We start from the raw sequence: 25,582 nt of genomic DNA, 5'->3' as shown, positions 1-25,582 counted from the left end.
TGAGTGACGTCACAAATTGCCACGTCTGAAGTTGTGGTAGGCGGAGAGTCGGATTAAGGCTGCGAACTGATTGGTTTTCTGGAAAAACGTGTGTAATTCCCGCACCTCGAAGGGGAATTCCTTCCAATTTTTCAAATTTTCTGTAAAACCTATTCATTGAGAGTGGTTAAAGAAATTTGCCATCTCAGATTTCTTTACAGTGATGGTGATAGGAAACCAGGGGTCACACAACACAAATATAGCCATTTTATTTACCATCCCAAACTACCAGTGAACCTACATGTGCTCTTCTGAGTTTTTATATGTAATGTTGATGATGGTAAATCTGAAGTCATAAATCTGAAAAAAGTTTTCAAAGGGGACTATTATGCTTTAGAACACCCTTCATGTATCTCTCCACCAGGAATAGATCAACATAAATTGTTTAAAATACATTTAGGCCAATTTTATCACAAAACTACTGTAAAACAATGTCTTAGACATCAGGCAACACATATCTAACTATTTCATGTAATAACTCTATATGAGGGAGATATTTCAGAGGCGTTAAAATCTTTGGACGTCTGGTTCCTAATACCACCAGTGTGAACAATTCAGACCCGGTCAGTTTCTCTAGAACAAGGCATTTCACACAAAACCACCCTGAATGACTTTGTTTACATCTGAACTATTTAATTATGCAGAATGAAAAATCAGGCACTCACTGGTGACATGATGAATAATCAGATTAACAGCAAAAATATTTCAGGATTCAATTAAGGTGAGTATTTTTGTAACCTACTTCATGATTTTCTAGACAAACATGATTAAATGATTTAGTGTGTTGGCTCTGTGCAGTGTGTGCACACATATACATGAATGACCTGAGTTTAGCCACACAAACCATATGCTTAAAACTGACTCCTAGTCCTGAGGATAGAGAATTAAGTATGCAATGAAAATAAGTGACTAAATTAGGTAAACACTGCAAAGCAATCCTGTTAATACGTAATTATTAAACAACAAAAACTGCATTACAACTACAGTTTACTTAAAACATTTTTGTCATTTTATTGTAAAGCAAAATTGCACATACAGTTCATATAAGCTACTGGAAAATAAAATACAATACAAAGCATGTGAGAAATGTGGTAGTACAAGGCATATATCATTGTCATGGGTGTTCTTTGGGGAAGAGAATGAAAATTGTGCAATTTCATTTTGTTCTTACAAAAAACACAAAGGGAAAACAAGGGAAAACAAAGATGCCGTAGATAATATATACAGAAACACTTATTATATACCCTTCCAGTTCAGTCAACACAAATCTGCACTGGCCTTTTGGAAACTACGATTTCTTCAAGTGGTTATTATTGTTTGTGATTCAAAATGCAAATGAACAAAAAATGTTTTGAAATAATCTATCTGTAAGTGTATTTTGAGTCATGTAAACTGGTCATTTTCCTTAACAAATTCGTTACGTTCTTGAAAATATAGTAACTTTAAAGCCCAGATCAGGAAATCAGGTCACTGAAAAAGAAGAAAGTGCCACTCCAGTATTAAAGTTTACTGACATTGAACATGAATGATGAATGTTTCTGCTGTACCAAAAGCCAACCTGATACATACAGCAATTCCAGATTCCTTTCAATTCCTTGACAGTATTGTCATTGAACGTAAAATAGGACATAGGCAGTAATTTTGAGAGAATTATCAATATTACAAACTGTAGACAGAGAACTGAGTGTATTTTGCTCTCTCAAACACAATGTTCTATGATCTTCTTCTAAAAAGTACAACAGCTATATACAATTATACAAATGCAATATCTGGCTCAGAGTAGGTTAAGACTGGAGGCTGTCCTTGTACCATTCAACACAAACATATAAAAGTCCTATATACTCTAATACTTTATCTGTGTTCAGACTAAACAAAAAATGGGCTGATTTTAACCCCATATTAACATTTCTCACACGTTTCCATTACACTGCAAAAGTCCAGCTTAAGCATTATTACTCTTGAGTATTTTCAGGGGTGGACAAAGTGCAATATTTCTGTACTTGAGTATAAGTATTTTGGGTAAAATATTACTTGAGTTAAAGTGCGTCCTCTACATATTGTCAATGTTGTAATAAAACCTTGTATCTCAGAAATGGTAACTTCACAGGAGAAGGAAGATACATTCTTAACTTGTAATTAATGTAGTTAATGTAACAAGCAGCCATGGTTTTAAAAGGGTAACGCGTGAATAAGTTACGAGAGCGGAGAAGGTGATTTTCATATATATAACTTCTTTCTTCAATAGCTTTCGAATGGTGGTGCAAAATGTAAATATGTGTACACTATCATTGTTTGCAACCAAAACAATTAGCTGTTACTTCGTTTTTGTAGAACACATTGATTTATGTCAACCGTTGGCTGAGAGCTAAACGACCATCTACACATTACATTGCAAGTGGAAATCATCGGGGTCCAAGCACAAAGTCTTACACAGTCAGTCAAATTTTAGATACTGACCTTTAGACCTAGCCATGGTGACACTGAATATAAAACACACTAAGTAATATTTGTAATGTGTGGAATGAGCTAATTAATAAGGTTTTCTTTTTATATCGTGTATTTAGATATGAGATAGTTATGGGTTTTTTTTTACTTGTCCCCTGAACAGAAACTGTAGTCCCACTTAAAATAAATCCTAGAAGCACTACTGCTTAAGTACATTCAAAAGCAAGTAACTTTCACTCAAGTAGAAATATAAACTGGATATCTGTACTTTTCTTCAAGTATCATTTTATCACACTTATGTCTAATTATACTCAAATACAGAAGTACTGCAGTTCATCCACCTCTGAGTATTTTAGATCTGTTTCCAATAACCAAGTTGGGTTTTTCATAAACCTACATTGAGACGGCTAAGTTGGGTTAAGTTGTCATCCAAAAACTTTCAAGGAGAAGCATGTTATCATTGAGGTCAAACCTTTGTCTAACTGCAATTATACCATTAATGATGATGTGATGATGAGTGCAAACCCAGGGCTATGAGGAACAGAACTGAAGGATGGTCGTCCTAAATAAATACATTTACCAAAAGAGCCAATACAGATACAAAAACAAAGTGTTATTATGGCCCTCTGACCTTTGGTTAAACTTAGTATGGATAAAACACTATAAAAATCTTTCTAAAACAACAGTACAACTGTGACATTGTTTAGACGATACAGATTCTTGACACAGTGCTAATAACTCGTCTAAATACAAAAAAAAAAAAGCAGAAAGCAACAAAGACGTTCCAGCCTCCTGTCCAATATCTAATACTGAGTAAGTCTTTAAACATTTCATCGTTATAAAAATAAATTGAGGTTCGCTCTGTATTTGCATTCTACAATATAAAGGCAAGTGATATGTTGTCATCGATGAATGGAATGATTCATTGAAGTTATTGAGTAAATCTGCTACAAAATGTCACCTCCTTTGTTTAAATTACTCCGCGTTTTTTCCAGTATGAATGTGGACAAGAGGACAGCTAAGAGAACCATGTGGAAAATTCTCTTAAAGTATTTTTCTTCTTGTAAGAATATGATTAGGAATAATGACCATGACAATAAAAAGACAGCAATAAAACCATTAACATACTGATGTGAAGATATGCAGACAGTGAGTTTCAAGCCACCAGTGAGCATAAAGAAACCAAAGAAGGCGAGGCCATGGCAGTGGGGAATGGGTTTTTTTTGTTCAAGTCTCTGAGAGCTCATTCACTTTCAAGCTCTTTGTGGGGGGATGGGGGGCTGTCCCGTGTGGGCAGCAGGTCATAATGACAGGGGATGTGGCTGTTCTTTGGTAGGTCATAGGGGTCCTGGCCAAATGGTCCATTGCAGTTGTTGTTGGCAGGTGTGTAGACAGAACTAACAGTCGGCTCTGGAAAGGAAAAGGAAGAAAAACATGCGTAACAAGGTCATGTGGTAGAATTAGCAACCAACAAGTGGATCCACATGCTCCTCCTGTAGACAGCAGAAGCTTGTTCTGAATGAACTTTCAAACCTTCTAATGCCCTGTTTGACCACACACAGCTGTTGGTGATGCTGATGACCTGCTATATGGCCAATTATAAGAAAGTTGTGAAAACTTATATAGACACTATGTTGCTCCGGGTAAGAGTGTTGACTAAATACAAATAAAATATCAATTACATTATTATGAGACATTTTATAAAGGTATTCAGTAACACATTCTGTTTTAATTTTAAAAGACATTCTAGTAACCAAGAACATGATAACAAGATTTTTTTTCACTATTTAGTGTGTCTGCCTTTGCCTTTATTACAGCTTCCATTATTTTCAGGAGACTTGCTTTAAGTTTTTCAACGAAAATTGCAGGGATATTTTTTCAGACATCCAAAGTTCAGTCTTAGAATTTGGTTGCATTTTTTGCTTCTCACAATCCAAGTAAACCTAAACACATTCAGTGATATTGAGGTCTGGGGTGGTCAGACCATTGTTCTGAGAACACCAGCAACTTCTTTGTTTGATTTCGTCTGTCGTGTATATTTTCTTTCCTCAGTAAGGGCTTCTTGACAGCTACACATCCTTTCAGACTCTTAGTGTTGAGCTGTCTTCTCACAGTGGAAGGATTTATTCATATCTGAAGCAAGAGTGGAGCTTGATTTTCTCATAGCTCTCAAAGATTAAAGCTATAAGTGCTGTTTATCCAGAACAGTTTTGTTGGCCTGCCAGGTCACGCTTGGTTGTTAGGAGGCCCATTTTCTCTATATCTTTCACAATCTGTAATAGCCATTTTTGACTGGAAATTACATAACTGAAGGGTTTGTGTCCTGGCAACAGCATTAGAAAAAAGACCAACTTTTATCAAGACTTTGTTCTGACAGTGACAAAATGAATTAGAATGGACTTCAGTTACTTACCAACTTCGTAAACGTTTTTGTTGGCGGGGCTGGAGTTGTGTATCTCTGCGTATGGAGAGTCTCTCTGTGCGGGGGACTTCATCTCCACATAGCCACACTCTGTGTTCTTGGGCAACAGGAGAGGGGGGTCTTTAATGGTGGCGTAGGGGTTCTCTGAGCTGTTGAGAGAGCAGGAGCTGGCGTGGTAGGGTACACCTTTCACGAGATCTAGAAAAAAAATCAACACAGTACAGGTAAGAATTACTTTGTACTTTGAACATTGCATGTTTTAATGAACCTTGATTGTTACAATGAAAAAAACAATACACTTAAATGTGTACATGATTTCCATATATATACATTACATCAATACAGTATGGCTATATTTCACTAATGCAAAACTAATGACCATTATTTCTTCTGTGCATCGACACAAAGGAAAAGGTTGGTATATGTCTATAAATATTACGATCACATAATGCATTGGTGGACGAAGTCTTTCTGATTTCTTATTCTAAATGGAATACATTATAATGCTTGTTTATGAAAAATAAAGCATAGCCAAAAACCTACTTAATGCTCTAGAAAAGCCTGTGACCCTTGTAATGGCTGGAAAGAGAGATCTGGCCTCATTAAGTTAATTACTACTTCTCACTATTAAGAGACCAATTGTATCTGCTATTAAGGGACAGAGGATTCTCCAGTTATTTCATCAAGAGAGCACTGAGCTGGACAGGCATCTAGAGGTTGGATATAGACATGAGAGCCGAAGAAAAGGGTATCTTTTTCTTACTTTCTACATACAAACCCAATTCCCAAAAAGCTGGGACAGTATGTAAAATGCACATAAAACCAGAATAAAGTGATCTGTAAATTGACTTTGTCCTTGATTTACACAATATAAAGTATTTGCATGGACAGGCAAAACACAGCTTTTTGAAAACTCTGACATCACACAGTTGACTGTGTCTGTAGCTGTTTTTATTTATTGAGCCTGCAGAACTCTTATCTGAAGTATGACTGATGACTGGGCTGTTTCTGTGTGCTCATCAATTTAGGGGTGATTTGGGAGTTGATAACATGTTTATAATTAAATTTGGCTTTAATTTTTCAGTAAACCAATGTACTGAATGTACTGCACTCAGAATATACTGCACTCAGTTTTTGTAAACTTGGCGTCACCTCCACTGCAAGTATTAAAAATACCTCAACGATTCTAAAGATATATGACTTGAATCTGACTTGATCCTCAATCAAAGACAGATTCGAAATAAATCCTCACTCCATAATTCAAATATTTCTTTAATATATATCTATATAATAATATCTAATAATATATCTTTGCCTGATCAGGACTGCAAGGACATTTTAGAGTTGATTGTGTGGCCATGGCTAGGTAAACAACCTCACAGCAAGCAGAAGGTATTCTTTCTCTAGCTTTTATTTTATTAGTGAAAACATGAAATACGGAATTATGTATGACATATGGAATTACTGTATGAAATATGTAATTGTGAAGGTCTGACAGCCTGCAGGTAAAACTGTGCTTTAGCTTGGTGGCATGGTCTATATTATGCACAGTGTGCATGCTAATGACACTGTGTTTTTAGAGGTATTATCTCTCCCTTACTGGGCTGGAATGGTCATGTGAGCGTTTTCCAGTGATTTCAGCATTCTTGTATGGATGCAGAGAGCTGGTGTGGACGAATACTTTTTTTGAAAACGGAAGGGGAAAAAAGTTTTTAATCATATCTGGATTTGGTGGGTCACTCACTCGCTCAGATTTAGCAGGCTTAGGATTTTCCACAAGAGGGCACTAAAATAGCTTTTGATGCTTTACATCAATGACACTGTGTGTCCTTGTATTTATGTGAAAATGACAGACTTTATAGACTTGATAAAATGGCCATCAACCCTACATTAGCCTTAAACTGCACAATCCTCGGGCACAGGTAAATTTGTCATCGAGTTGCAAGATTTCTTACCTCGAAGAGATTTTCCTGTGTAGCGTCTGTCAACTCCATAAGCTCCTAATCAAACAATAACAAAGACAGAAAGAGAGGAAAACAGAAAATATTTGGGAAATCCTCTTTAATCAGTGTTTGCAGAAGGCACAAATTACCTCCTGCTGAAAGTGCTGACAGGAAATTCAACCAGACAAAATGACACTGACACTGCAGGAATGTGTGGCGCTAATAAAGAGCATCAAGCCCATATAATGTTCACTGGAGGGCATATTATACCAGGGACGTGTGCGAGGAATATAATGCTGGAAGGAAAGGACTTAATAGTTTCAGAAGCCTGAATAGGAGCGTTTAATTTGATATTGTCTGGTTTATTCAGAGGCACATTGCGTCTGAAATACATTTAAATGAACCAGCTTCTACATTTCCAATAAAATATCCCATAAGGACTTTGTTTTATGGGGAGCCCATTTTCAAGCAAAGAAGTGCAACAGAATTGTGAAATTGTGAAAGCAGATGCTGGAGAAAAAGTATCATAGCGTAAGGTTAGCATATGTGTGGCTTTATCCATAGACTTCACGTACTTGTTAGGTGTAATTACTTCTTCGTGTCAAGGTCTTGTCTGTAGGAAAGTATTAGAAAAACATTAAAAACCCTTTTAAATGCCACAGCTTACCAAGCTCGTTGAAGCAGCTGCTCTGTTTCCAGTCAGCAGGCAGAGTTGCAGTGTGCTCCATCAGAGACGGCCTCTTTCGCTGTTCCACATTCTTCAGGTTAACAAACAACTGGTTGTTCTTTGTCTAGCATGTTAAAAAACACAGTAAAAAGGCTGAAGATAAGTGTATTTATCACTTTATCACTTTTTTCATCTAAGGTTTGTTGCCAGTTGATGAAATAACTCCATGCAATGCACCAATATACAGTTGTATGCAAAGGTTTGGGCACCCCTGATCAAACTGCATGTTTTGTTGATTTTCTAAAGGAAAATAAGTTAACAGATCCTGTACAAAGAATACACACCTGCACATTTCAATGCACAATTACTGTTTATTTGCTGAATTTAACATGAAAAAATAGAACATAAAATGCGGCCTGTGCAAAAGTTATGGCACATTTTATATTTTATTTCTTCCAATTTGTTCCATTTCGTGCTCTAAAATCTGGAGAAAATGCCATATTAAAGTTTGTTCCTTGTAGAAAATGTAAAAATCAACCAAACATATCATTTGACCAGGGTTTTCAAACTTTTGCATACGGCTGTAAATAACATGTTTTTGAACAGCTAATTAAATGAACAAACATGATGAACAAACACAATAGAAAACCTTAAATACTTAACATTTTGTGCATTATTTGAATGTTACATGTCAAATATGTAAATCCAGTGGCCAACCAAAGTTAAATTACAGTATAATAGAATTATTAATATACAGATGAAGAATCACCATGCAACATCAAATGTAATGGTCAATATTTGTCTGAAAGCAGTTTAGCACAAAAATACAGTTTAACACAAAATGCACAAGTCTGCTGGCTGTACGCCTTAGAGAAATACTAGGCTACAAATGCTTTTGCAGGATTCTTTTTGCATCAATTTTTAGGCCTGGGTGTCTTGTTTGCTGCCACTTTGAACAAGAACAAGCTGCCTTTGAACTGGCAAAAGGTGCTCTGCCTTTCAAGCAGAGTGGGTGGGCTCACCTTTCCATAAGGCAGGTTATTCACATGGGGCGGGCTGGTACACTGGGTCAGTGTGTGGTAGCTGGGGTTGGAGAAGTAGTTGCTGTTGGGAGGGGCTTCATTTGTCGGTGGTAGTGCATCTAAGAAAGATGACAAAAATGTTTTAGATCTAAATATCACATTAACCTTCAAACTGTAGGCATACAATTCAGTTATTAATGTTAAAGCTTAAATTTCTTGACAATTTCAGTAACTACTATGAAACTAATATGCAAGGTATGCAGTCATTAGAGAGGCATGAGGCTCTGAATACTGAACATGTGCCAGACAGACAGTTAGTAGTAGTTGTTTTGCCATGTTTACAGCACATGGGTGTTTGGTTGCTTTTGGTTAGTGTAACTCATCTACATATACTTACGTATACTTAGTGACATACAATATTATTCAAATGAATCAATATTAAAGCACTGTAAATGCCTTTCATTAATGTATTATATTTAAGTATAAGTTCATAAATGTTAGAACTTTATAAAAAGCGTTCTTTAATGATTAATAATGTTTCCAAAGATAAACGTTAACCACTCAACAATGATAAACATTAAGGAAATGTTTATGCATCGCAAAGTCTTAAGATAATAAATAACTACACTGTAAAAAATTACTCAATGTTTTAACATAAAAAAGTAAGTAACCTGGCTGCCTCAAAGACTTAAAACTAATTGAATTTCTAAGAGTAAATGAACAGAACAATAAATTGTGTATTAACTTCTGTTAACTTATTATTTGAAGTTCAATGAACTCAAAACCAGGTTAGGAACCAGGTTACTTTCTTTTTTAAGTTAAAACACTGAACCATTTTTAACAGTTAATGCTTAATATTTCAACTTAGTGCATTATGAGTATCAAATGACTGAACAACTACTGATTTTAAATAAATAACACTGATTACAAGACTTTTTTCAATTTCACCATTTTGTATTGGAAAGACAGAATTCATTCGCATTTAAGCATATATCTTTAGACCCAAGTGTCTCTTTATACCTTACATTAACGTGTTGTGTCGCTGATCGGATTACATCAGATTGCACTTGACCACATGAAAAGTCAGGTGTAAACACCCCCAGGGTGCATTACAGTCGGATTATGATCAGATCACTCAAACCACATTTGACAGTGTTCAGAGATGGATCTTGACCGCATTAACCCAAGTGTAAACAGAATGCATTTCCATTATCTGTGTACAATTATTCGAGTGGAGAGTATCTGCCAAGAACTGACTAGCAGGTCAGAGAATAAACAATGAATTAAAGATGGAGGACACAGCTGAAGTTAGTCCCAAACCAAGAGCCTTCATGCACTCCAGGCTGATGAAGGAGTCCAGGCCAAGCTTGTCCAGTGGTATCGTAACAGAAAAGAGAAGATAAAGGAAATTGAAATGTGTTGATGTGCTTTTTACATGGGAAAAGTACAGTCGGATCTCATCTGGTAAATTAAGGATGCATTTTAGAGAAAAGCGTAAATGGCCAAAAGCAAAAGTTTACCCAGATATAATCTGGACATTAAACAAATGTTAATGCAAGGTGTAAACAGGCTCTACATGTCTACCATTTTGACGAATGCATGATCAGTTTGGTGTGTCCAAACTTTTCGACTTTTTTGGTAGTGTCAACCTGCATGACTCACCGTCAAATTTATTCAGCTGCTTTACCGACCACGACATATTCAATCTGCTCTCTTAGAAATAGCTTGCAATTATGTTAAAACTGGACAGAAACTAGCCAATTGGGGAAACAAAGCATTTTCAAATCAAGCCTATCAACTCCAAGCTATCACATTAGTTTCTGCAACCAATTAAAGTACCCTGTTTTTGTATTCTGAGACCTCCTGGAAGAAAGCAGTTCCAGAATTTGAAATGATGAAATTGTAAATAAACAGTGATGCCAAGCTAACACACACACATAAACACAATAGGAATAAACATGGGTCTCGTTTGTTGTCCTGGTTGATTATTCGAGGGTTGGCAAAAACAAATAATCTTCTGGGCTCATGCCACATGCACCCAACCCATGGATGAGAGCCATAAAGCACATATTGATTTCCACTGTGATCTGTAATCTCAAGGGAACTTATAGAAACGTCTTGTAAAACAGTTTAAGCTTCAGTACTGACCTGCAATAGTGTAGTCTGTGTTGACCCGCATGGCTGGGGTGTAAGTAACTGCAGGCATTGCAGGTTCTTTGCCTTTCTGCTTTTTCCGGTAGATTATGAAGAGGAGCAAAAGAAAGAGCACCAGCAGTACCAGGACAATAATGCCTGTGATGGCTCCAATCTGATAGGAATCGACTGGCACTGCTGCACTGGTCAGACTGTTCAGGTTGCCCACGATGATTACACCAGCTAAACACAGGAAAAGGAGAGAGAAGTCAGTGAGATTAAAAGTGGAACAAGGCAGAAGTTGAAGTGTTTTTTGAAGGTTGAATAGATGTAAAATGTTGTTTATCTAAACCAGACATGTCCAGATTTTTGTCTTGGGGGCCAAAGTGCAGTGTTTGAGGTGGGCCAAGAGCCAAAAAGATAAACAATATACAAATAAAGTAGGTTTCAACAGAACATTCAAAGCAGAACATTACACTATAGTTTGATACTAAAAACTTCAGAAACACAATATTCAGAGGAAAATAAGAATTTAAATGGCATAAACGGTATAATAATGTACAATAATCTACAGGGAACAAACACAAATGTTCCGTATTTCTGCACATTTTAGTACACAATTTCTGTTTATTAGCTAAGTTTACTCTAATTAAATAAAACAAAATGTAAAATATGTGCCATTACTTTTGCACAGACAAATTATTCTTTTCTTTCGATATGTTAAATTCAGCAAATAAACAGTAACTGTGTATTAAAATATGCAAACCGTCTTGTTTGTAGAGGATGTGTTAACTTATTTTAACTTAAAACATCAACAAAACAAGTTATTTGACCGGGTGCCCAAACTTTTGCATATGACTGTAATTGTTGTGTCATTGGGTGAGGGGGTGGTGTTAGAGAAACTTTTTGAAAAATATAAAGATGTGCCCATTTCTCAGGCAGCAACTTTTAGGCTTAGGTCTGAAAGAGTTAATAAATTCTAGTACCTGGTAAATCTGGTACAATGTTATTCGATTTATCATTGAAGGAATCAAATTTACATAATTTTCCATGTACTCTAAACATAGTTGATCACACACATTTTCATTTTGCTTCTTTAGTTTTGCACAGACGTTTTGAGGCAACACACTGGAAGTCTCTGGGCCAGATTTATTTGCTTATTTAGTGCCTTACCTACGAAGAACTTCAGTGTAAATGAACAAAGGTGCAACTTCGTAATTAACATATGAGCAGCACAATATAACCACGTGTTTGACTTGTTTCTGCCAGGTAGGAGAAAAAGGGCTGCATCATAACCACATACGACAGCACTAAATAGTGTGAAAAAATAGTGCACTACCATTTGAAGCACATTCATTAGTGTAGTATAGAAGTGTTTGGTTTGGGAGCAAAACCCTTTTTTCTTGCATTTGGAATTCCTGTGATATTGTAAAACTGCTGCTTAATTGAGAGCTTTCTGCTTCATTGGGAACTGTATGATTTAAACTTGTGGTGAGTGTGTCCTCTTAGCTCTGTGGAGCACATCTAACCAGACTGACTGTAACATGTCTGTAACCAAAGCCACAGTGTGGACAAGCAATAAATAATGAGTAAAACCATGACTACATAGCCAAAAGAGTTTCACAACAGTTCGGGATAGAAGATGCCTGAATCATTATTTTGTCGCTGTCCAAAGAAAAACAAGTATTTCCAAAATGGCAATTTTACAGGAGAGGGCAAAAGCGTTCTTAAAGTTTCATGTAAGTTACTGTAAAGAGATTTTATTCCAATCAATTCTGGAGCATTTCTGTTGGTCCATTCATTGTGAAATTTTCACACAACTTGAAGGCCAGCTGGTGTGCTCAAACTGTGTAGTAAAATGAAAATCAGAAAAAAAAATGGAAATACTTGTTTTTTGGACAGTGATGATTTAGACAAATCCTGCTATTAAGACACTTAGATGAGCAGCATACATCCATTAAAACACTGCTTTACTAAAACATACAGGTTCAACTTTTTATTGTCATCAAATGCAGAATAATGTGACATGGCAGGTGTTTACAATGTTTTTGTTTTTGTTTAAATTGAAAGGAAATAAATGTGCCTGATAGACTCTTTTTTTTCTCAGCAACAACAATTGCAGCAGTGTTAGTGCCAAAATAAGACAAGCTTTTCTCTGGCATTAAACAACATACAGTCAGAATTTACAATCAGCCTTAGTAAATCAAATATAAGTATTAGAATAAGTGTGTCATTACAATCATTTCCTGCCAGTATTTTGTGCTTTGAGATGGAAACTCAATGAGTCCTCAATGAATCCAAGGCACAAAAAACAGCGAATACCCCTTTCATCTTATTACAGATGCTAAAGAGCTGCTGCCTCTTTTTAGTGAATTCACAACAGCCACTTTTTAAAATATTAAAACGATAAATTTGCCCTCATGTCACCTGAATGTTAGCAGCAAAGTCTCGACACTAACTAGAAACGCAGCAAGATATTGTGCAGCTCATTCAGTCTCTTTCTATATAACCTTACCTTGGTCACACCGTGCGCCCTTCCAGCCTGGGTTGCAGTAGCAGGTCCCAGTCATGTGATCACAGGTGGAGTTATTAAGGCAGTCACACACCTGCCGGCAGCCAAAGCCATACGTTCCAGGGGGACATTCTGAGAGCACAAACAGAGAGGTGGGTTACCTTATCATTATCAGCGCACAATACCGTGTGCAACATCTACATCATTCAGGTCTAAAAAGTCATTTTTAGCCCAAAACACCATTGACTCTATTCACTGTGATCACATGATTCCAGGCCCTGCTCACTCACTTTGTTCACAGTGTCGTCCCATGAAGCCTCTGCGGCAGGTACACTGCCCAGAGATGTGGTCACAGTCTGCACCATTCTGACACTGACAGGTCTGGGAACAGTCTTTACCATAGAAACCTAACGGACAGCCTGCAATGCGTACACATCCACTGATCATATGTATTGAAGATACAGTTAGATACTAACTGTTGGCATTGCACACAGGACTATTTCATTTGAAATCCATTCCCATATGATTTACTGTATAACGAACAAAAAAAACAAACAAACAACAACAACAGCAAACAAGTGTAGCAACTCAGAGTAACATCTGCTTATGATATAGTAACTGTGTCTAAAGTAATGTAACCATTCATGATATAATAATATCCTGAAAAAGTTAAACAGAAAGCTTTTGGGCATAATATAAGATGTTAGTATGTAATACAATGGAAATTAATAAATGATAAAACTGCATGCTAAAATACCTCTATTTGTAGCTTTAGTAGGATTTGGTGTGATTTTTTATTTGATTGATATGAAAAACAAACACATGCTTTCTTGCTTTATAATGCATGCACTCATAGGCCTCTTCCGTGTTAAAGAGGAAATTCACCATTTTTACTGCTGAAGAATTTAATGGTAGAGATGTAAACAAAGTCAATCACAGTGGTTTGATGTGAAACGGTGCATTATAGAGAAACTTACCGACTCAGATTTTCTTTACTGTGCTGGTAATGGGAACCAGAGGTCACAATGCATACAGCAAAAATATAGCCACTTTACTAACTATCCAAAATAACCAGTGAACCTACACATTTCTTCTGAGTTTTTATATGTAATGTAATTAATAATAATTATTAATAGTAAAATTGTGGTAAATATGAAAAACTTTTCTTTGCCTACTTTCTCTGTACCTCTTTACCATGAATGGACTCATCCAATTAACCAATGTAATCTTTCCCATTTCTACTGCTAGAAGATCTGGTTTAGACCAGATGCCTCACAAGACTCAAAAGAGGATATAAACAACAGAAAAGCTGTGTCTAGATTTAAAGCATCAAGATTTCTATACTTTTATACTTTATGGCACCAAATTCTATTAAAAATGGACTGAACAATGGATTCTTCTAATACAGTGTTACTAGTAATTTCTTGTCATGTTCATCATAGTCATAATGTGGCATCTGATCCACCACCAGTCTGGAATCCTGTCCTCAAAAATAGAACAGTCAGGACCATTTTGGTAATTAGTTTTTCTTGCATATTTTGTAAAGGGCATCATGTACGCATATTACATTTCAGAGTTTACATTATAGAATAAAATAATTGTATAATCAGATTTATCACTGCTGTTATTTTATAAGCAGTTATTACAGAATGAGTTGCTACACCGTGCATGACGTCATGGTTAAAAGCTGAAAATGAGAAAGACTCACGCTGTGTGCAGTAAAGTCCCGTCCACCCTGGAGTACATTTGCACTCGCCATCATAGGCACTGCAGTACGCGCCGTTATGACAGTTACACGTGTGGATGCAGTTCGGGCCCCAGTGACCAGGAGGACAAGCTATAACACCACACACAAGTACAGTTAAAACAGATTTATAGTGTATATTCATACTTTTGATGTCAAAAATATTCAGACACTCCTAATTAATCAAATCCTTACAGCAATGCTCCAACATTTAGTGTAAAGCCTTCCCAGAAGAGCAGAGGCTGTTACTGCAGGAAAGGATGGACAAACCCTCTATTAATACCCCTGATTTCAGAAAAAATGTTGAATGAGCAGGTGTCTTCAAACATTTGGACATGTAGGTGCAAATAATAATAATAATAATAACAAATAAAATCAATCATTATTAATATGTCTGATAAAGCTGCAAGTTTAACATAAAGAAATGCCTCAGGAATTTTAATCTGTTATTTCTTATAAGTACTTATGTAAGCTTGAGAAACATGATGTCTCAGAAATGTAGTACCATTTTGAATGGACTTTTCAAGACACAGTCAACAGGGGGCACCATAGCCATTCTTTCAGGCAAGCAGCCTGAAAGTTCTCTCAACAGCGAGAACCACCATTGGAACTACACACTATTTAAAAGTTTGGAGTTGCTATTAAAAGTTTAGAATCACTGTTTTCAATAATCTAAGGCCATTTGTTTGTTTGATTACTGTATAAAGAATGTTTCTATTATGCTTGTTCAGAGCAAATTTACAGGTTTCAAATAATTAGAAGAACTCTAGATGGCTGTAAATAAACATTAAGAAATATCAGATGTGTCCAGACTGGTGAATGAAGCTCTGTAAACTACTAAAATGAGAGAGCTGTCTACCATTGAGAATTAAATAATAACCAAGTTAATATCCAGATCCAAATCAGATGTGCAGATTACTTAACAAAAGCAAAATATTGATCATTTAATAACTTCTTATTCACAAATTTCCTGAAACATTGAACACAACTACCTTTTCTCTAAAAATATCTAAAACCATATACCTTTTGTTAGTTTATACTATAATATTTGAATCTACATTATACAAGTTATTATTGAATATAATAAAATAAAATGCAAAATTTTCTTATAAAATAAGAAAAAGTGTTAGTAAACTTCCAGATGGCTGACATTTCAGAGTAAGCAAATACTTTGGAGAGTTTGGACAGGCTAGGAGCATCTCTATGTTTGCCAGGGTCAAACTAGGGGTCAGTGTTGCACTCTCAAAATGTATGTGTAAAGTCACAATGTATGTGTAACACACAATGTGTCACCCTTAACAAAACAATAACACACTGTGTGTTGTTTTTAACATGTTTTGATTTGATTTAGTGTGATTTTTAAAGCATGCTCATATCACTGCAGGGCTAACTGTCAGTAAGATATAAATCATGTCCTCAATCAACACCACAGAGGTCAGGGAGCACACAACACCTGTCTTTAGGGAACAAATGTAAGTGGAGGGCACCTGTTTCTTTTTACAGAGTGCTATATCACAGATGAATGCGTTAAGAGATGTTGCATAACTGGTGCAGTTTGTACGCTCTTGGGGGCACTCTCTGTTTCAATGTTGTTTTAGTGCACATGAACATTTCGCTCTGCTTTGGACCTCCATCACTGGTTCTTAGGCCCTGGGGTACTCTGACCCCATTTTGGGAAGCAAAGATGGAAAAATTGTTTTTTTGTACTCACGCTGGGAGCAGTCGCTGCCAATCCAGCCGGGATAGCACTGGCAGGAGCCGTCAATGGGGTTGCATGTGCCGTTGTTGGTGCAGGTACATGTCCAAGCACAGTTCTTTCCAAACCTGCCACTGGGACACACTGTCCAGACAGATTTTTATTATTAGCTCCTCAGAGATATTCCTCATATGACATAGGGTTGCATAATATATCAGCATATTTAGTATATTTAGTACATTTAATACACCTCATTGTATCTACACTCATTTTCCATTTAATCAGGTCCATTTACCATATAGGGGCACTTTGTAGCCCTTCTACCCTTTTCTTCAATAGTCAGAACCACAGGACCACCACAGAGCAGGTACTATTTGGGTGCTGGATTATTTTCAACACTGCAGTAACACTGACGTGGTGGTGGCGGCGTGTTAGTGTGTGCTGGTACAAGTGGATCAGACACAGCAGTGCTGCTGGAGTTTTTAAACACCTCAGTGTCCTTGCTAGACTGAGAATAGCACACCAACCAAAAATATTCAGCTAACAACATTCTGTGACCACTGATGAAGAACTAGAGGATGTCCAACACAAACTGTGCAGTAACAGATGAGCTCTTGTCTCTGACTTTACATCTATAAAGGAGACAGGGTAGGTGTGTCTAATAAAGTAGACAGTAAATGGACAAAGTGCTTAAAAACTCCAGCAGCATTGCTGTGTCTCATTGACTCGAACCAGCACAACACACACTAACACGCCACCACCACATCAGTGTCACTGCTGAGAATAATTCACCACCTAAATAATAAAAAAACACAGGCTCTGTTTGTAGTTTCTGTATATGGACTAGGGATTTTGCAAACTTCAATATTTGCAAGCTATATCAAATTATTTTATTTCAAAAAATTAGATTTTCCATGATTTGGGCCCTTTAATATTATTAAATGAATAGGAATATGAAATGCAAATGAATATTAAGCCTGAAGTTTTAGGGATTAACAAGGTGTACACTATAATGTGTCCAACTTAATTCCTAGAGTGTTAGAACATGCTTTTCTTGCTTAAACAAACTTGATACAACTCCAAAGCTAATTATCAGGTTAAAGCAGTAAAATGTCTAAACTGTACTGGAATGTAGCTTTCCAAGACCGGCATTGGTCACCTTTGGCCTATACAATTCTTTAAAAAAAAACTTGCACACGTTGAGTCCAGTCAAACTGGCCTGCATCACATAAATGTAGTTGACAAAGCATAACTGAGTCATTCTCACCTTCATTGCAAAGAGCTCCTTTAAAACCAGGAAGACAGTCACACTGGCCAGTCACATGGTGACAGGGCCCGTTGCTATGGACACATTGTGGACATGCCTGACTGCAGCGGTGACCAAAGTAACCCGGGGAACAGACTGTAAGGGTATTGGGACAATATCAGGACAACAGCTGGAAAGCAAAAGCTGACCTAAGCTCTTTACAATATTTAAAGATACTATCACAGTTTTAGTGTTTATAATGAAAATCTAGAGAAATGTTGAGAAAAGTTAAAAATAATCACAATCATCATATAATATACCAGAAGAATACTGAAAAAAATGTTGCTTTGAATTTACTTGATTATTTTTGGCAGAACAGAGTTGATGTATTGCATTCATGTGGAACAGATGCACACATTTGAATTAAGTATATTCTAGGCCAACACTCTTTTTAGCATGTCGATTATAGTCAGCCTTTATCTCACACACATACTGTACATATACACACTAGTAAGGGGCATTCTGGCTCAGTTCATAAAGAAGAACAATGTCGTCCAAATGGCTGTTTGGGACTGTACATTTTTTTTTTGTTTCCCAAATAAGTGACCTCATCTATGATTACATTTTTAATAAAACCTTCTACATTCTAATTAACCAGTTAACAAAAACTGCATTGTGTTTGTTATTTAAAAAAATTAACAATTCAGATTTTGATAAGTAATTTCACTGAATGAATTTTGAGAGGCAGCGATCACAAAATAGGTACATGTGCAAAGGAGATCCAGGAGGGGAGGGTCCTTCAGCTATAGCTACATTGAAAAAATGGTGCTTTGAATGTACATGACTCAAATGTCTTAAGTGCTTATACACGAATAAAACATATTACATGAACACAAATATTAGCAAAACGAGAGGGCTTATGTAACAAAACTGTATTTATGTAATTTTCTCCCAAATTTTGTCATATTCAGTTACACCCATTAGTTAGGACTCCCCCAAATGCACAATACAACCAGCGCTAAGAGGGCGAAGGCAAACACAAGCTTCCTTCATGTCATGTGAAACCAGCCACCGCATCTTTTTGAACTGCTGCTAATGCAGCATCATTAGACAGCTGAACACGCTTGGAGGAGAACACTAACCACCAGTTCTGTCCTGTCAGCTGACAAATGGCTGCACTGGCTAGCATCCTACCCACCCAAAAAGAGCCATGCCAATTGGACAACCACAGATGGCAAGAGCATCACTGGTGATCAAACTCACAATCTCCAGATGATAAGGCCAATGCTTTGATGGTTGCACCACTCAGGAGCCTGGGGAGCCAGGAGTCTACAGATCTACCCATTTGATTTGTCTTGATTAAAAAAAAAGTATCTTTAATTCAAATCACACAAGCACAGGATACTCACTCCGCTGGCAGGTGGTGCCTCTAAAACCAGGAGCACATTCGCAGGTCCCTTCATCAGGTGAGCAGGATGCTCCATTCTTACAGTTACAGGGCAGAGAGCAATTCGGTCCCCAGCGGCCCTCAGCACACACACTGTCACAGTGGATCCCTGAGATGGAGAAAGACACACAGACAGAGGAATTTCTGAGAAATTGGCACAGATATCTACAAACAAAAATGATACACACAGACGTCCCACCAAAAATACATGGAGTATATCTCTCTAGTAAAGGATCCAACCAATATAATGATATCTGGCCTCCCAATGAGACATATGCACACAGTACACATAGAATTTAATTAACAATGGCCAGCTCAAAGTTAGTCTATTCTAACCCTCCAAATGCATGAGGACATAAAGATATGCCTGGATAGGAACAAAGGGCAAATGTGCTGGTTACACAGATGTCCTTGATGATATATTCCACAGTGTTCCTTGACTGATGATAAAGTCAAAAAGATGGCATTTACTTGTTTTAAGGCAGTGTTTCTCAACCTGGGTCCTGGACATTTTAGTGTTCTCCCTGCTCTCAACATCCCCAATCCAACTAATCAGCTCATTAACAAGCCCTTAGTGAGTGGGTGTTATAGCAGGGAAAACAGTATAATGTGCAGGACAGTGGGCCTCCAGGATCAGGGTTGAGAAACAGTTTTATGGTAAACACATGTACTTCACAATTTTAAAGCGATGCGTTGGGCCAGACCTACACAGTTTTCCCATACTCCAAACATAGTCCATCAGCTAAGACATGTTTGGTGCTTCGTCAGTTTTACACTGGAGCTACAAGGCTAACATAGTAATGGTAATGGAACATTATGGCCATACGTTAGCATTGTCCAAACCCCTTCTCAAAATCATCACACACTTGCCTCAACTGTGTAGAATTGTAATCACAAATAAACTTTCTTGTGTGGCTTTTCACACTGTATGACATATTATTGTCTATAAACATGGGCAAAAGTATAAAGCTTCAAGATGGCTGTGACTATTGTTTTAGCTATGCAAAACAATTTTGTCTATGTTTTTATAGACAACAGTAGTAGCAGCCATCTTTAAGCCTGAATTTGAAGCATACCTTTGCCTATTTATATAGATAACTTTATGCCATACAGTGTCAAAAAACCACATAAGCAAGTCTATTTGAGATTCTTAACAACAAAACATAGTTTGAAGCAAATGTGTGCTAATTTAGGCAAGTAGTTAACGCTAAATGGTGCCTATAAGCTTTTATTACTTGTTAGCTACATTAGCCTCATAGTGCCAATAAAAAAAAAAAAGAGGAAAATGTGTTTTTGATGATAAATTAAATTCCAGTTAAGGCTAAAATTGTGTAAATTAGATTTTTGGATGAACCATTGTTTTAAACATTGGGCTGGAGCCCGCCTAATAACATACTCCAGAGCCCACGCTTGCAGTTTGTGGTTTTTCTAAAATACACACTTATGTGATGTATTTTTAAGCATAACAAAAGTGAGCATGCAGTTAAGACCGCAGAAGTGTGGATATGTTTCACCAGAAAAGAGTGTGAGGTGCTGGAAATGGGCATGTTTACTGATCACAACAGAGTAATTCAGAAGGGCTGACATTAATAACATATATACGGAATGTAATTTAGCCAGCCAATCAGCAGTCTAGATTTTAAAACAAGCATGCTTATCAGCTTACAATGCAGACTGACTATTAAGGTATTAAAATCTGGTACTGAATGACATGGAATTTGTTGATATTGTGTAGAACTTAAATTATTTGGTTGCTACCATAAAAGTGCTACCAAAAAACGCAGCCCTACTCACGATGTTAATGTCCCTCCCCAATATTTCTAAAATAATGTGTTAGAATGTCACCATTGCATTGATCTGTGGGATAGGTCCAACACTGCTTTGATGCTGTATTCGGGAAAGGGTGGGTTTAATGTACCTTTAATTTGGTCTTCTGCACTGTGCTTTCACACCTTTAACAAACAGGACACATTTGAATACTTACTGGAAACTACTTGAACACATGAATAAACTTTGAGATGAAGGGTGAGAGTACAAGGTGAAGTATAGTAGAAGAGAAGGCCAGTATATAGTCTGTAGATTGCAGGGCTCTCTTTAGGTATAGCTTCAGCTTTATGACCTTGTCTAATAAATCAGCTGGTTAGCTTGATGAATTTCATGTTTGCTTGGTTATTCATTTTCCAGCAGGTCTAGGTCACAGAGTTGGCTTCAGAGGCATAATCTGAAGCCAGATGGAGCTCAGGCCAGCCAGCAGTCCAAACCAGGCTTGAAATGAAGGTGAAAGCTTTACAGTATATTCTGTTTGGTTCCCAATAATTCATTTTAAGACGTATGGCAGACAAACAACTCGTCATTTTGTAGAAATTGGAATAATAAAATCTCCAACTAGACAAGAGGGAGTAACAGGGAGTAAAAAAAACTACACAAAGCAGAGAAACATACACTCTGGAGCAAAAAGCTCACGTGGGAGGGGAGAAGATTGTTTCACTGTGGAAATTAAATCCTGCTGGGGGTGCCTTGTATCCCTCAAGTATACTTCATCGCAGCACAGTTGGGGAGAAGTTTGGGTCAATCTGAGGGAAGCAGCTCATACCTGATCCGTCTTTATTTAACACATGAGGACACTTCTTAGTATTGGCAGCCACAAAGACTTTAACAAACTCTGATTTACAGAAACTCTCCCAAATTATCATATCTCTTTCTGTTTTGTGTATGTCTCAGTCTGTCCCCCCTCAAGCTGTGTGGCGATAAGCAGCATTGTGATGGAGCACTATGCCAAGACTCAGGACAAAGGCCTCTTTGAGTGTCTGTGTGCGTTGCTAGGCGATGGAGGAATGCTGGCGATAAACTCAGGCTAAGTAGCTCTGAAGAAACGGCTGGGTATTTATAGGGCCGGCACGTTGGGACAAAATCATCAGTATGCTGCCTGCATAGTGAACGTCCCAGAGAGGAGAGGAGGGTAGAGGAGAGGAGAACAGGGGAGATGAGGAGTGGAGAAGATGAGGTGAGGGGAGACCAGAAAAAGAGTTTCCTACTTCTTCCAAGTCTGAAATAAGTTATCTGTGTAATAACATTTGCTACCTGCTATTATAGCCATGGATTAAAAAAAAAAAAATCAAATTTGCATAATTTTCTTCTTACCTCAAGTGTAATCGATTAACATCGCTTATTCACTTTTGCACTGAAGCTAATTTAGCTAACAAGTAATCAAAGCATCCTAAAAGGAAACATCATGAAAACATTTGCCTCAAATTATAACAAGTTGTTAAAGGGTCCATATCCTACATTTTTCCTGTGTTTTATTATTTCCTCCACTTTTAACATTTGTTTATGTACCACAAACAGTCATAATTCATGTTGTCTGACTATTTTCCAATCTCTATTTATCTCTAGCTGGTTTTGCGTTTCATTCAAAAATCAGTCTGGGCTGAAACACTCCTTATAACTTCAGCAGGAGTGGGCAGAGCTAAACTGTTATAGGCTGAACAGGTGGATATATGTAAAAGTATTTTTGTGAAACAATTCAAAACAAGCTGTTTTTGCAGCTTATTTTGCATATGTGGTCTCTATGAACTGGGAAGTGAATGGTATGTTTTCACCTATCAATATTTACAATATTTAAATAAACTCTTTTTTTTAATAATTAGTTTTCTATGAAATTGATCCCTTAAGTAATCTCAATAAGCCCTGCTTATGTGGTTTCTGACAACGTAAGACATACTGTGATCTATAAAAATGCACAAAAGTACACTGCATAATGAAAAACAGCAGCAGGAGCCAATTTGTACAAGGTTAAATTAACCTGCTAACTTACATGCAAATCTATGCAAGCCAAATATGCCTTGGCTGGTCTAATACATTTGTAAGGGGAATATTTGTTTTGTGTACATTTGTTTTTTGGCTAACTATTCCCAAGGTAATATTCATAAGACAATATTTCAATAGATACACTGTGGCCTTTTCAGGATGATAGCACTGAGAGAGCTTACCTGTCCAGCCTGCAAGGCAGCGGCAGTAACCAGTGGCAGGGTGACAGCCATCGGCATGACTGCAGTCACAGCGCTCTCGACAGTCCATCCCATAAGTTCCATCCTGAAGAAACCACATCATACAATGCCATTTACAGTTTACAGCTGAAGCTACACAAAGTTTTACTACAAAACCATTCAGTTAGTTCCAGAACCCTCCTTAATTTTGGCTACAGAAGTACTGCATAATACCTGGAAACATGATGAGTCTTTTATATGACCAGTCTAATGAGGTCAACAAAATGCATATTACATAAAGACATACTATGCAGTCTCGAAGAGTTTTATGCTAACTTCATATATTTCATTGTATCTTGCATATCACATGAATGTTTTTAGTCCTGAACTGTACATTCAAGTTAAAAGCACAGTGTTTTGTTTGCTTGAAGAAATTTGAAACATTCTATAAATGCGCTCGATTTAACCTTGTGACTTGAGGATTTTGAGGTAACTGCATTAATCCTTTCTGAAAAATGGATTTCTAAAAGAAAAGTGACTTTGCTAGGTGATTAAGAAAGGCTGCAAATCAAAGCCATGCTGTTTCATCCAGAGCATGTGATTTCTTTGGGCTAAAGTGAGACTTTCGTCATTGATCCAAACTAATGCGCAACATGTCATTGCATGCAGTAAATATAAACCCTGCAAGTTGTTTTCAAACATGTTTTTATACATATAAAGGAATTCAGCTCACTAATACTAACCATTAGTACTCATGAATAAGTTATGTGATTTAATACACTGTTAAAAAAATTGTAAATACAGGACTTAGGAGCATGACACATGCAATAAAAAAACCTGGAGCTTTGAATTTACTTGATTTAAATGTACATTTAAATGTCGTTTTTCACACAAATAAAATCTGTTACATAAACACAATTGCTGAAAGACAATACAAAAACAATTTTAATTGGTTTTACCATACTGGCCATACTGGTGTTTTGATAAATCAAGGTATTATAAAAAAGATTTAGACCAGCCTGTAAACAATTACAACCAAAGTATATCAACTATATAAACTGTAAAGTAACAAGTAGCTGATTGGATGTCAGACTATTTATTCATTTATTTTCACCACTTATTTGATTTTTCTTAAATAGTTTTAATGTAGTTTGCATGACATTAAAAAAACATACAGAGTCAGTTTTCCAAGGCACTGCTCTTTTGAAGCACCAAAAGTTACTGGAGTGCTAACTGCAACCCCTCGTGGAGCATCTTTAGCCTGCTACATATGAGTGAGCAGGTGAGCAAGTTAGTTAGTTAGTTAGTTAGGTGGGTAGTTAGATGGTTGTGAAGTTAGTATGATAGGTAGTTGGGAAGTTGACTAGATCCATGAGGTACTTTCCTTCAAAAAATTAACTCAAGAACAACCAATTTTGCATCATAAAAATGTTTGTAAATACCATAATGTTATATATTTTGCCATATCACTCATCCTTCTCATGTACTTCTGCCTGATGATATTTTATTCATGCTGAAGCAGCGTACAGATTTAAATCTAGTAAATTTAAATACTTTTTTCAGTACACAGCATGAATCCAGGTCTGTGTGAATTTTCACAGCACTGACCTGACAATGTAGGTCACATCGCTCTCCTCTCCAGCCTGGAGCGCAGGTGCAGCGGCCATCCAGAGCATTGCACGCTCCACCGTTTCCACACTTGCAAGTGAGGTTACAGCCCAGCCCCCATGTACCACTGGGACAGTTAATAGAGCAGTGCACTCCATGCCAGCCTGAGGGTCAAAAGTGCATAAAGAAAGGTCTGGACAGCCGCAACATGATTGTCATGTACAGGACACAGACCTGAGTAAATAAGAATGGTGGCTTTTCTAATATTCCACAGTAACCCTCTTGATGAATGCTTTACAGGTAGAATCATTGCCTTTGGAGTTGGATTACGTAAATGTCTGTAAATCCATTTTTTACTTCTCTTATTTCAGATTCTATATATCAAGAAAATCAGCCCAGCATGAAAAACAGAGTTTGAACACCCATTCTAAAATCTGCTATAACCCAACAAATCACTTTCATTGCATAATCCAGTCCATGTGGATGAGTGCTGCTGGCCAAAAAGCCACAAAAAACATCTAGCATCAAACTAACCTATCGTAAAAAAGCTGTTTAACTGAACAGAAAGTAACAGAAAACATATTTTGGTTTAAATTACATCATAACTTTCTCATTGTGTTTGCAACAAAGGGCACCCTACGTCAAAACACTTACAATGAAACATTTTACAAT

At 36.9% G+C, this 25,582-nt stretch overlaps 1 protein-coding gene across 1 annotated transcript in view; it reads right to left on the bottom strand.

The window, feature by feature from the left end:
- Positions 1-3,705: 3,705 nt before the first annotated feature.
- Positions 3,706-25,582, bottom strand: part of megf10 (multiple EGF-like-domains 10) — a 77,658-nt gene continuing 55,781 nt past the window's right edge. Inside the window, exons 12-25 of the mRNA XM_036595443.1 lie at positions 24,911-25,074; positions 23,306-23,408; positions 19,279-19,425; positions 17,891-18,025; positions 16,639-16,767; positions 14,892-15,020; positions 13,474-13,602; positions 13,187-13,315; positions 10,687-10,914; positions 8,539-8,657; positions 7,517-7,640; positions 6,862-6,906; positions 4,898-5,104; positions 3,706-3,894 (exon numbers count right to left, since the gene is read on the bottom strand). Of these exons, the coding sequence (XP_036451336.1) occupies positions 3,728-3,894; positions 4,898-5,104; positions 6,862-6,906; positions 7,517-7,640; positions 8,539-8,657; positions 10,687-10,914; positions 13,187-13,315; positions 13,474-13,602; positions 14,892-15,020; positions 16,639-16,767; positions 17,891-18,025; positions 19,279-19,425; positions 23,306-23,408; positions 24,911-25,074 (1,955 nt within the window). The 3' untranslated portion in view covers positions 3,706-3,727. The remainder of the gene's footprint in view (positions 3,895-4,897; positions 5,105-6,861; positions 6,907-7,516; positions 7,641-8,538; positions 8,658-10,686; positions 10,915-13,186; positions 13,316-13,473; positions 13,603-14,891; positions 15,021-16,638; positions 16,768-17,890; positions 18,026-19,278; positions 19,426-23,305; positions 23,409-24,910; positions 25,075-25,582) is intronic.

Source organism: Colossoma macropomum, unplaced genomic scaffold (assembly GCF_904425465.1).
Source record: "Colossoma macropomum unplaced genomic scaffold, Colossoma_macropomum, whole genome shotgun sequence".
NCBI classification, from domain to species: domain Eukaryota; kingdom Metazoa; phylum Chordata; class Actinopteri; order Characiformes; family Serrasalmidae; genus Colossoma; species Colossoma macropomum.
Note: the sequence above shows the minus strand (reverse complement) of the source record. Positions and strands in the feature narration are given on the sequence as shown.